The sequence below is a fragment of the Hoplias malabaricus genome, chromosome 8 (genome assembly GCF_029633855.1).
Source record: "Hoplias malabaricus isolate fHopMal1 chromosome 8, fHopMal1.hap1, whole genome shotgun sequence".
Classification (NCBI taxonomy): Eukaryota; Metazoa; Chordata; class Actinopteri; order Characiformes; family Erythrinidae; genus Hoplias; species Hoplias malabaricus.
Window position 1 is genome coordinate 30,316,501 of NC_089807.1, and position 13,271 is coordinate 30,329,771.

Consider the following 13,271-nt stretch of genomic DNA (forward strand, 5'->3'; position numbering starts at 1 on the left):
ATTTATCCTCTTTAAGGAGTTATCCTGATAATCCTCTCCTTTATTTCAATTGACATCTCTGGTGTTGCAGCCATGATTCATATCAGCCCACTTGTTGTAACAGCTCTCCAAGGTGTGATCACTCCTTTTTACCTGCACACTAACGAGCAGAGCTTTAATCTGATGCAGGTGTTAGTGTTTGTAATGAAAATTTGCAGGGTGATTCCATAATTTTTCCTCAGAATTGAGTGATTCCATAATTTATTCCCTGTGCTAAAAATCTAACTGTTACTGGCTACCACAATTATTTTTCTTGATTTCTTTTAGTGTTTCTTAAAGCCAGAAAGTTGCCATTTGAAATGCCTTTAGTTTTTTGTCATATCTGTGATCTGCTTTTTTGCTACAAAATTAAACAACTGAAGGAACATCCTCAGAGACTAGTGATTCCATCATTTTTGCCAGGGGTTGTAGTACTCAAAAGTGTCCATAGATGTGAGTATGTGTCGCCCCGTGATGGACTGCTGCCCCCACTAGGGTGTGCTCCCTCCTTGCGCCCAGTGATTCCGGGTAGGCTCTGGACCCACCGTGACCCTAAACTGGATACGTGGTTACAGACCAAGAATGAATGAAAGAATTAAATAAATGGTTTTGCATTATAAGTTAGCTGTAAATAATAATAATAATAAAAATGTTAGCAAGTTACATATATTGTAAACAAAAGTTGGCCATTAACTGTGTTTTATTAACACATTCCAGGAACAAAATTCCCATTGTTATTTTTTACAGCACTTAGTCACAAGGTCATGTTGGGGAAAAAATAAAGCAAAATGTGTTAAACCTCTTCAAAAACCATTCTGTGTGTTTTAATAATAGCCTATTATCTGAATGTATGTTATCTGCAGTATATATAATTAAGAGGCATAGCAAAACAATCATGTGTCTTATGGGGTATTTAGGATTTATGAATTAGCCAGATAATTTAAGCCAGCATTTAGGACTGTCCAACAGTGGTGTACCTCAACTCGTTTCCTACTAGACACCTTTGAATTTAGGCTTCAGGTGTCTGTCTAATATGCGGTCTTTGTGTAACACCCCCTGCTCTGTTGAACACTGGACTCTCTCACCTCCTGCTAAATAAGAGTTAAGAACAAAATAGTTGCTCTGTGTTCCGTTCGCTTTGTTTTTCTGTGCGGCTGAAAGCAGCGAGTCACATGTCTGTGGTCACCTGACTCAGTGCGTCTTTAAGTGAGGAGAGGGGAGCAGAAGAGAACAGAGCACCGGGACTATCCGCACTGCAGCAGACATACAACAAACAGCGCAGAAAGGAGAGGCCGACAACCAGAGCGGAGAAGTCCTGAACAACTGTCAGAAAACACACCATGCTCCTCACCTTCCTGTTCATCTCCACTGGTAACGTATATCCACGAATCGGTTTCTAACTGCGCCATTTGAAGCGGCAGTGTATCTGAGTTAGAGCCGCTAACGTTAGCATGGCGGAAACGGCTCCAGTCGGTAAACAAGGAACATGACGCTAAGGTTTCTAGACTTGGGTAGCATTGCTGGTACAATTTTGTTTAGGTTAGTCACGTAATATATTACTACAGGCCCACTCGAGTTTATATATTGTGAGCCGAGGCGCAAATGTATTTATTTGTTTACGAAAAGCGGAGTTTCTATTTTGCCTGTTTCTGATTAGAATTTTCCGTTCCACTTTAAACAGCCCACTGGTTTAAGCGCCCTCAGAATGACCCATTTCACTACACTTGGAAACCTAGAAAACGGAAACCTTGTTTATGTTGAATCAATTATGTTATCAGTTGTTGGGCTGCTGTGCTCGTTTTTTAAACACCACTTGTTCGCTGAAACTTCGAAAGGTGGTGTTTTCTAAAGCACGCAGGATATGTTTTTCTTTGCTATGGAAAGTAGTACTAACTACTGGGACAGGGCTGTTTATCCGTCGTCGTGTTTAACGTGTTCAGGGTGTGGAGATGTGGGTTTCGTTGGTAGATTGTGGTAGTGGTGGCTAACACTGCTCTCCCACTTCGGCCCGTGACTCATCAAAGTCTTTAATTGTCGGTGGAATCGTCTGCTCTTTTCATCCACTAACACAAAGTAGACTGATTTTAAAGGGCCATTGTGCTAAATTTTGTGTCCTTTTGTCGTTATTCCGACAAAACAGAGGTTGTCCCATGCAGTGAAGTCAACGCTGATATGCAAACAACCTCTATGTTGATTGGCTGCGCCCCATTTCAAAACTAGCCCAGTTTAAAAACATTGCTAATAAATACAGTGGGGAAACGTCTTTGACAAACTACTGTAGACATGTGTAAATCTTTTTTTTTTTTTGTGAGGGGGGTGGGTGTTAGTAGAACCTAACAAGTGGGTTTTGTGGTTTCTTTCTTTCTTTTTTTTTAATGTTTAAGGATTATATCATGCATTCTAAAACAAAGTTAGAAGATGATATCAAACTCTTATTTTAAAGATCCCTCCACTGAAAATTAAGATTTTTAACTTGATAATGTGTCTGAGGTTTATTTTTCTTGCTAGAAGGTGCTTTTTTTTCAGTCAAGTAGTTAGTCTCATGGCTGATAATTTCTTCGGTTTTAAAACTGTTTTACAAATAGTCGCAAACAGGTGAATTCAGGCAGCAAGGGTTTCTTATGTCATAAACCTAAGTAACCAATCCTGTTGACTTGCAGGGAGGTACTTTCACACTGCAGGGCATCTGCCGAGTGGTTGGTGGCGATAGACAGCTCGGACTGAATGAATATTCATAGATCTGCACATACTGAATTGAGATGAAGGCATTAGGAATTTTTTTTTTATTTGAAAACTTCTATATCTCTTTAAGTAACTTTTAAATCTGTAACTTTTAAAGGATATGTGCATTTATATTTTAACTGGAGACCAGAAGTGGGTTTTAAAACCTGAGTAAACTTTGAGACGTTGGGAATTTTATTCCATACTAGTGTGTTTTGGTTTGTCCTGTTAAGCCTAAAGTTGTATTCTCTCACTTAGATACACAAATCAGAACAAACCTCTTTACAAAAATGGTCCCACTATGTCTCTATTGGGTGTTCCACTGCATATAAATTTTCTCTAGCAAAATGATTGAAGGTTGTTCATTTTCACAGTTCTTCTGACAGTTGCTGGACATCCTCCTTTTGTGTTCTCTCTTTTGTATTTGTGAACGCACCCACAATTTTCACTTCAGTTTTTGGTCACAAGGTTGGTTTTGTTGCTTGTGAAGATTTGTCACAGAATTATACAGATTTTTATGGCAGTGGGATCTAAATGTGGAATGCATATAGGCAAAGTATTAAAGAATACATGTGGTCAGTAAGAAAAAGCATTTAATATAAAGCTTAAGCTCTTATTCTGTATTTTATTAGGGCTGTGAAATGACACACACTGCTGCCTTTTTCACAAATTGTGCTTCCTCTTCATTCAGTCAGGTCATCACTACACTCTCAGGAACTCTCAGGTTTTAGTCACAAGACTGTTTTACAATATGAAGCAGTCTATTCAGGATTTCACAAAACCTCTATAAAGTCTCTTAGAGGTGTAACTGAACTGTCTTCGTATATAGCAACACAAATTCATTATTTGATGTTAATAATAATAGCCATGCTGTGTGCTATATAACCCCCTTCGATTAATCTGTGTTTAACATAAACAGCCTTAACATGCAAATTAGTATATATTGGCAGCCATTACAGCGGAAAGATAAGAACAAGGGAGTGTTTTTGCTCAGTCCTTTTGAAAGCTGAAACCTTTGTTTAATCGGAAGCTAATGGCAGAAAGCTTTTACTTTGCTAGAACATTGGTATGCTAAACCAGTATTTGCAGAAGTGAAAAAGTGTAAAGAACAGGATTGATGAAGTAGCTGTAGACATTTGAGAGGAAATGTCTTTTTTTAACCATTGCTTGCTTTTTTAATTTTTTTTTTTAAAACCATTGCTTGCGTTTTTTGCCAAGAGAGACTTCCATATTTCTACACTTGGTCATGCTGATGTTTGCTAATCATGTGACACTGAGTCATTTGCAGATTTCTCTCGAGTATTACTTCAGTAGTTGCTATCGAACAACAGAGCCAACTCATGAGTTTCTTTTAGTGTGCTGCATGTGTTCTGTGTGACATGATGTGACTTTTTTTTTTTTTTTTTGCTCCACTCAGTCCATTTCTACTTCCTTATTTTAATTTTGATCATGACTAAATCAGTCACCTAGTGCTGAGGTGAGCGTTTTGACCTGGGGGCAGGGCTTATCTTGCTCATCTTAGAATAACAGGTCGCTCAAAGGTCCTTTTTCCCTCTATGTTTTTAAAATGTTTCATGGATCACATGATGCCTGTGCTATATATGGGAGAGACTTATCTACTGCTGTTTAGGAATTTCAGTTTGTCCAGAAAAATGAGCACTTTCTTTCCCCTTTAAATCCTAAATGTGAAAATCATCAAGATTAAGACAAATGTCAAATTTATTGTACTTGGGTGACACATTTAATGTCAATAGAAAGTTCTGTTATCCTTGCCGTGTCCATGACTTCAGGTTTCCAATTGTCAAACAGGTCTTGCTGCTTAGTTATTTACTACTTCCTGTATATGGTGCTGAAGGTGGTTTTGTGGTTAGTTTCATGACATGAATCTCTTTTAGTAGAGATTTGGACTTGGATCATTGGCTCTACTTACTTATCATGTGTTTCCCAATTCTGCCTGATACTCCGTTTCACCTAATGAGACTTTCTCTGCCAGTCTGTTTGTTTGGAGTGTCCAGGCCAGACCTTTAGGCTATAATCGGATTTGAGAAAACAAGCTAACAAGACTTGGTTTGTTTTGCTTGGTCATTAGTAGCAAATGTAATGGCATTTTTCTTTCATTGCCATTGGAATTCTAGCTTAAAGCCAGAGGTAGGGAACATGCACAAGTAAATTATATAGTTGGACTTAGGAATAGGCTTTTGATATTTCAGGTTAACTGTGGTGTCTTGTCTTTGGCAGCATTGTCTTCTCCAAGTTATTTTATGTGTATATCACATGACAAAGTGAATGTCAAGCTAATTTTATTTTCTGTTTCAGCTGTGGCCACGCCACTATTGGGAACAGAGCGGTGTGCTCAAGGCCCCCCCTTTTGGTGCCAGAATGTCAAGACTGCCTCTCTTTGTGGTGCAGTCTCCCACTGCCAACAAAACGTGTGGAACCAGCCTCAGATGGTTAGTTGTATCAATTTTCTTTATGATAACACTTTGAAAGTCATTTGCTAGTTCTTAACATTTCTTGTTTTTCTTAGAAATCTGTACCATGTGATCTGTGCAAAGAAGTGTTGGTTGTAGTGGATCAGCTACTTAAGGACAATTCCACAGAGGTGAGTTCTGAGAACGATTATTGTCTTTAAATTAAGAGTTTGTGTGGTTTTTTTTAAATACTTATTTAATGTGTATGATGTTTAGGCTGAGATCCTGGGTTACATGGAGAAAGCATGCCAGTTGATTCCTGAAGAAGATGTGTCTGCTCAATGCAAGGAGATTGTGGACAACTATTACCCAGTCCTCATGGACATCATTAAAGGAGAGCTGGTAGGCTTGACTATATAAAGATAATATCAAGTATGTCTTGGGCATTGTTAATTCGGGGAGGTCAAATGTTAATCATGTTCTTGCTGTAACTGCTCATCTATCTGCAGGAGAACCCAGGTGTAGTGTGTGGTGCCCTTGGACTTTGTGTGTCCCAAGAGGAAGCTCTAGCCAAAGCTCAGCTTCTCTCCAATGAGATTCCTCAGGTGGATTTGGCGCAGAGAGTCAACCCTTTGCTGCTTAATGTCCCTCAGCTCCTTTTCCCCCAGGAGACAAAGAAAGATGAGCAGACTCCCAAAGAGGTGTGGCTACTTCCCTTTTGTCTGTCAATTTTCCAGGGTTTGTGAGCTGTTGTAACTTCATACAGATTAACTGTGATTTCATTTAACTGTAGGCATCTAGTGATGTAGTGTGTGAAGACTGTGTGAAGTTCATCAGTGATTTTCAAGCAGAGGCCAAGAAGAACACCACCTTCATCAGCGCATTTATTGCTCAAGTTGAGGAACAGTGTGAGCTGCTGGAGCCTGGCATTGCTGAAATTGTGAGTAGTGATGTCATGATCAAGATTTATTTGGCTCGACCTCGATCTGAGTCTTTTAATATTGAGTATGTGCCGATACAGGGTCCCATTCCGATACTTCTGATTTCCTAGGTAATGCAGTGCACACTCTTGCTCTGTTTGACAATTAATATTTTGCATTAAACAAATTGTTTGCATGCTTATTAGATCTTAATATCAAGCACAAAAAATCAGATACAGATCAGTAAAATAATGTTATGATTGGGACAGCCCTAATTGTAAGTGTTCTTACTGAGCACAGATTACTTAAATTATAGCTACTTAAAAAGTGGGAGTGGAGGTAAATACGAAGTGGTTTAAAGCAAAAATATATTTAATGAAATAGTCTTGAGTGTTGAACATATTTTCAGACATGAGGATTATTACTGTAGTTTTATCAAGCAATATTGCAAGAATAAGTCTAGGTTAAAACACTCATTCTGCAAGGACTGGGCCCTTTAAAACAATAAATTGTATCCCATAACCCAGGTCTTTTTTGAGTATGCTTCAACACTTTATAATCTCCAGATATTTATGGGACTTCTATTATGAAATTAGTAGCATTGTAGAATTTGAGTCTCCCCGTGTCCACGTGGGTTTCCTCCGGGTGCTCCGGTTTCCTCCTATAGTCCAAAAACACATTGGCAGGTGGATTGGAGACTCAAGTGTCTGTATGTGTGAGCATGTGTGTTGTCCTGTGAAGGACTGGCGCACCCTCCAGGGTTTATTCCTCCCTTGCACCCAATGATTCCAGGTAGGCTCTGGACACACTGCGACCCTGAACTGGATATGTGCTTACAGATACTGAATTCATAAATTGTTACTTTGGAATAAATATTTTTTCCCTCTCCCTTTTTCCTGTGTTTTTCTACAGTGCAAGCAATACATTAGCCAGTACGGCCCTCTTGTTGTTCAGCAGCTCATGTCGATGGTGAGTACGGGCATGACTTCTAAAGTTCCTTTCATCTATTCAGACTTTTACACGTTTGTCCACATTTTCTTTGCATATGTGAAATACATTGGGCCCAGAAGGTACATTTGAACTGTAAACAATGTGTTGCAAATATAGAGCTTTGCTTGTTCTCTGAGCAGGACTCTTTTCCTTAATCCATTAAGCCCATGTCTAGTCTTACAGCCACTCTGCCTGTGTGCTGGTCTCATCCACATTTTGAATAACTTATTTTCTCTTATTTTATTCTCTCTCCCCACTCATTTGCCTTCCTCTTCTTCTTTTCTCTATCTCTTGCTCCCGTTTCATTTTACTTTGGTCTACAGGAGCAGGTAGGTTTCTGATCTGCTAAACTCATCCTTAGTTGTTGATTTTATTTTGCTTTTGGAGCTTCTTGCCTGTGCTGTGTCTAATTTGAATGACCATCGCTAACCTGTGCTGTTGTGGACTGTAGTTACTCACTATAAAATAACAATTTAATCCACATTTATCATTTTTACATATTTGCTAACTGTCACCTCAAATAGATGATAGATGTTCACCAGAGTAGTTTAGTCTTTGTCCTTTATTCATACCGTGAAATTTGATTAGCATCCTCATGTGCAATGTTTGGATCACTGAGAAAACTAGGGCCAAACTTAGGACTGGGCAAATAATCGAAATCGACCTGAAGAAACTTGTAATCGATGTAATCTTGTCTATATAAATTATTATTTTTTTTAAAAATTATAATTATGTCCCCCCTGTGTGTTCATGTATTTTTTTTTTAAAAACCAAGCTGTAGTCATGTGATTCTGCCCCTATTTGCCACTTGGAAGCAACCTAAATGCTGACGCAAACAAAGTGACTCAAGCAACCAGTACTAAAGAAAAATGCAGCATCTGTGGTTTGGATGTGCTGTGTTTTGACTGAAATTAATATGACACTGAACAAAAAGTGAAATGTAAATTGTTGGGGGGGGGGTTCCAACCAAAGCACAATCACACACCAAATATGACACACCAAAAAAAAAAATGAGAGGAAGAAGCTCCCAGTAACATTAGAAAAACTATCCCAGCTGTAATGCTGAAGCATATTGATAATGCAAGCCTTGTCACTGAACTAAGAGGAACAAAAACACAATTGTTCATTAATTATAATATGCCCAGCACTAGCCGAACTCAATTTCTAGAAACCAATTGTAGTAATTATTGCACTTCCCTAGTGTAGACTTGATGTTCTGGCCATTTTAAACTTGTTTTGGAATAGCAGTTCTGATTTTAATTTCAGTTAGTTTAATTTTCAGTTTCAAAAAAATATTGATCACAACAGTGCAAAATGCACCACTAAAATGTTGTTTTATGTTCACATTTTACAATTAAAATGGATTTGTGAGTAGATTCCTTTTGTTGCATTCATTGAGTATTCAAAGAGAACTCTTTCAAAACTCTTTAGAAGGAAAGGTCTTCTACATTATGCAATTAGATGTGTGTCAAATGTATTGAAAGTCATTTTTCATTTACCAAAGGGAAAAATTTAAATCACAATTTAACTTGGGACATATTTTCCAAAAGAAATGTTATCCATGCCCCACTAATGTACCTCAGGTCACCAGTCGTTCATAAATTCAGAACAAAATGTATAGCTTTGACATTTGGATGTAATGAACTGTTTTTTGACTCGAGTGTGAACACAGTTAAGGACTTTATTGGCTTGTTTTACAGCCCCGTTTGCTAAAACACGATTTGCATTTGAAGGAAGTGGCAAGTGTTTCAGGTTCATGGTTTGTCAATTTCAAATACAAGACTCTTTATTAAACTCTGTTGCGATAAATAGGTTTTTCCATTCTATGCCACCATTGAATCTGTGTACACAGTGGTGAAGATACTTGATATTTCTGTGCCAAGAGTTAGGCTTGTGTTCTGTTTCTCAACATGTCAACTTTATCAAATATTTCATGAGTTCAACCTGTTGGTTGCTAGAAGGAAAAATGTCTAACTGCAAACATTGCTCTTGAGGAGGATAGAAGGCGAGAGAGGGAGAATTTCACATATTTGAATCTCATTACCTCACATGCAGCACTTTATAACTGGCTGAAATATTTTGCATGTGTGGGGAGGCTTAGGAGTTGCATGCTTGGCTGTAGGAAGACTAGGCATGTGGGCTTTACTTAGGCACAAAAAGGTAGCCTTATTTTGTGGAGCTGCTTTAAGAATTCCCAACTGGACAGTGCATGTGTATGGTCAGGAAAACACCCTCACATGGATGCCTCAGGGCCTTGATATCTAAATATGGGGTACATGCTATTCCTTAAGTCTAGCACAACAGTTATGTCAGTTGTTAGGCTGCATACATTTGGGCATATTGTTTCATCAACATTTCACTGCATGTGTGAATATCCCCTATTTATTCAGTGTCTTAAGCTGGAGTGTATGTCTTTTTATAACTGTTCTAATTGCTGCCCACTGTCTCTCTGTAGCAACCTAAAGATATCTGCTGCCGAGCTGGTTTCTGTGACTCCACCCCCAAGTCTGTGCCCATGCAGACTCTGGTGGCTGCAAAATCCATCCCTGCTGTGAAGACCTTTCCTGCCACCAAAGTGGAAGTGGATGCCTCCCCCAAGCCTATGAAGGTAGGATCTTCTACTTAAGCTGAGATCACAATGTTTATTATAGTTTAACCTTTACACATTTGAGATGCCAGTAAAATTGTAATGAACCGTATTGGTTGTGTTTATAATCACTGTGTATTCTGTTGCTGTGCAGAAGATGGTGCGTGCACGTGAACCTCCTCAGTGTGCCATCTGTGAGTTTGTCATGAAGGAACTGGAAGATATGATCCAGGACCACACCACTGAGGTATGATGGCTTCAACAGACAGTTCTAATGGGGGACAAATCTGTCAAAATCTTCATGATCACAATCCAAATAGTTTGCTTGTTTTAATAACAGGATTGAATGTTTTCTCACATGCTGCCAATTGGGAACTTTAAATCATAGTTCATTTATTCATTATTTGCTCGCTGGTAAAACTTTTTGTGGTTTCTAGGATGAAGTGGTGCAGGCTGTAGAGAAAGTGTGCAACATTCTGCCATCCACACTTACTGCGCAGTGTAAGGACCTGATTGAGACCTATGGCCAGGCAATTATTGAGCTGCTGGTGCAGGAGGCAGATCCCAAGACAATCTGCACCCTGCTGGGGCTGTGTAAGGGAGCTGGCCGTGCTTTCATCCGTGAGTATCTGTTTTTCACTGTGTTCTGCTTCCTCACTGAAGTATATTGTTGTTTAAAACTCTTTATTCTGAGGGACTCGCCTGAATTATTCTCCCCTTCCCTCTATCAGCTGTGTTGGAGAAGGCTGATTTTGAGGCTGGAGACTTCTGTGATGTGTGCAAGATGGCTGTGCGCTATATTGATGGCATTCTGGAGCAGAATGCCACTGAGGCAGAGATTGAGCAAGCTGTGGAGAAAATCTGCAACTTCCTGCCTGATGAACTCAAGACTCAGGTAGGCTCCAACCTCTTAAACCAGTGCAAGAGGGTTAGTGCTGCTCTTTCAACATGAGCATTAATTGTAATTGGCAGCCATTTGCAAACTAATTTCAAACAGGGTTTCCTGTGTGATCTTAGTGTTTTGTGTTTATTTATTTTTGTTGAAATTATATTTTGGGCCACTCCTGTAATTCTAGAAATTGATATTAACGTAGAAATTGACGTAGTACAATTATTGAAGGGTCTCTTGGCGCTCTTTGATTTGGACCCTTACCACAGAGCTAAATTGCACCAACTTGTTGTCTCTACAGTGTGATCAGCTTGTTCAACAGTACGAACCTTTGCTGGTCCAGCTGCTGCTCCAGACTCTTGACCCAGACTTTGTCTGCATGGTAAGATCACACTCTCTACTCACCGTTTTGGTTTCCATTGATCTTCTGAGCATTCTAGCCACGCTTCTAAACATACTGTTTTTAATTTCTTTGAGGCACTGGTGTCAGTAAGCAGGTGTTGTAAAGGCCTTTTGTAAGTGTTTTCTGTGCTTTGTGGGTCTGCAGAAACTGGGTGCGTGCCCTGAAGCAGTGCATCACCTGCTGGGCATGGAGCAGTGTAGTTGGGGACCTGCCTTCTGGTGCAAAAACATGGAGACCGCCTCCCGCTGCAATGTGAGTACCACACGAGCTAGACTTGCACTTTAAAATGCTCAGGCCTTCAGCTGTCCTTCGTATCCAAATTTATTAATTTAGTCAGATTTGAATATGATTTGTTTCTTTATTCACATTTACATTTATTACATTTACTTACTTTCAGGCTATAAATAAGTGCAGGCTATATTTACACGTTCCATCTGTTGGGAGACACTATATTTAATTCCTGTATTATAATAGTTTTTCCTAGTATGACTGGTATTTACTCGTGGTAGTACATGACATTCAAAGAATCTGTATTTTTGCTTGCATTTGATGGTCTGGCAATGTGCCCACTACATGAACTGAGGCTCACACTACATCATCCTGTAAATCAAGCAATCTCAGATCCCCAGAATTTGTCTCTGATGGAATGATCGTGTACTCTGCTCATGTAGCTTAGACTTTAGCCCTGAAGATGATTATAGTGAGCACTAACTATTTATTTATTTCCCCCCCAGGCGGTGGCTCACTGCAGACGTCATGTATGGAGTTAAATGAGCCGAGCAGAAAAAACTGACCAGAGGATCTAAAGGAGAAATTTTGTAGAGCTGCTTTCCCTGTTTTAAAACAAATCAATACTTCCCTGTTTGTTTCTTTTAAATGATAATACAGATTTGAAATTAAGTGCTGCCAAAATTCAATAGGCGATAGGATTCCAGTGCAGGAGAAAGACCACTACTGAACGGAGGTGTGTAATTATTATGCAAGTGACAAGAGGGCTTTGGCAAGTGAGAATAGGGGTCTGAAGATGCATCTTATATTGAACTGGACCTGAACCAAATGTCAACTGCTGATTACACTTGTAGAACCATGGGCTTTTTTTTTTGGTGTGCGTTTTTGTTTTGAGAAAGTTTTAGTTTGCGCACAAGATTTCCACGTGAAATGTGTAAATAGGAACTTGGAGCAGGGAAAAATGTGGGTGGGGGGTGGCATTGGTGGTGGGGTTAATGTGCCTTGATTGAAAAGAGGGGGTTGAGATCATCTTTGGGGGAAATGTAAAGAACAAATTTGTGTAAAACTCCAGCCCCTGAAATGTAGGCCAGTGTGCTGATTATTATTATTTTTTCTTTAATTTAAGAGTGACACTCAAGTCATACACTGTTTCTCTGCATCATAATCTTTGTTTATTTGGGGGGCAAGGGAAATTCATGTGACTGTCATGTTAACCACACCCACTTTGGCCTTGTTGGTTGGCCCTCACTGCTTCCTGATTTGACATGTTCCTGTCTCAGCCAAACTCTCATGAGCTTCCTAGTTCGCTTTACACTGAGTCATTTGTTGATCTGTGAAACTGAACTGAAAATAATTGAAGCTAAATTTGTCTTTTTAGTGGAGATAAAAAATAAAACAAATTAAACACCAGATTTGTTGAGGATTTTATTTAAATTTTTCCCCCGCTGTTTCAAGCAAAGAGTTAAAAAGTATTGTGTGCAGTGTTCTGCCACTGAATACACACAATGCTTAGTTACTTAAATCATAAAGCATTTTCAATTTATTCACAATAGTATTGTCTTTAGACGTGGATAGTCGTGTTTTGATGGACATTTGAAAAGAAAAACAAGGATGCTTTTTGTTTTGAAATACGGGTTTACTTGCTTGCATGTGTGAAAGTTGATAGCTACAGAGCTCTGTAGGTGGCATTCAGTTGAACAAAATTAAAGCATGTGTGGGAATGTGACCGCTAGTTAATGTGTGGTAATGATTCAAGTTTTTTGTTGTTTCTACACTGATGTCACAGCAGGTTATGAAGCCTGGCTTCATATAAAATATAAAAACATTTATTCTTTAATGGCCAAAAGTTTAATATCTTAAATGTAAAATGATTTATAACATGAAACAAATGCTGCGATATCTCAAAATAAGAGGAAAATAGCTGTTCAACACAAACACATTGAGTTGATAGAAGAGAAATTCAGTCAGGCGGTTATTATGAGGTGATAGCTTGTTTTCAAGGAAATTCTTTCAATATTTTAGAGACAGCTGCTGCTTGCACAGTTCTAAAATTTAAGGGTTTTCTTTGAAACCCTGTACATTCTGGAAAAAAAAAGTGCAGTGG

At 38.9% G+C, this 13,271-nt stretch overlaps 1 protein-coding gene across 1 annotated transcript; it reads left to right on the top strand.

Annotated features, from left to right (window-relative positions):
- The first annotated feature begins 1,216 nt into the window (after positions 1 to 1,216).
- Positions 1,217 to 12,577, top strand: psap (prosaposin). Its single transcript, XM_066680123.1, has 14 exons — positions 1,217 to 1,389; positions 5,056 to 5,189; positions 5,267 to 5,341; positions 5,427 to 5,552; positions 5,660 to 5,851; positions 5,944 to 6,090; positions 6,983 to 7,039; positions 9,516 to 9,668; positions 9,802 to 9,894; positions 10,085 to 10,268; positions 10,379 to 10,542; positions 10,838 to 10,918; positions 11,084 to 11,191; positions 11,674 to 12,577. The coding sequence occupies exons 1-14, from the start codon at positions 1,359 to 1,361 to the stop codon at positions 11,707 to 11,709; spliced, it is 1,581 nt and encodes a 526-aa protein (XP_066536220.1). The 5' UTR covers positions 1,217 to 1,358; the 3' UTR covers positions 11,710 to 12,577.
- Positions 12,578 to 13,271: the final 694 nt, after the last annotated feature.

What these genes read in the sequence shown, in the direction of transcription:
- psap (XM_066680123.1), top strand. Translation starts at nt 1,359, where the DNA reads ATGCTCCTCACCTTCCTGTTCATCTCCACTG. An exon ending in TCCAGGACCACACCACTGAG is followed by an intron (nt 9,895 to 10,084) that starts GTATGATGGCTT and finishes TGTGGTTTCTAG; the next exon opens with GATGAAGTGGTGCAGGCTGT. An exon ending in ACCCAGACTTTGTCTGCATG is followed by an intron (nt 10,919 to 11,083) that starts GTAAGATCACAC and finishes GTGGGTCTGCAG; the next exon opens with AAACTGGGTGCGTGCCCTGA.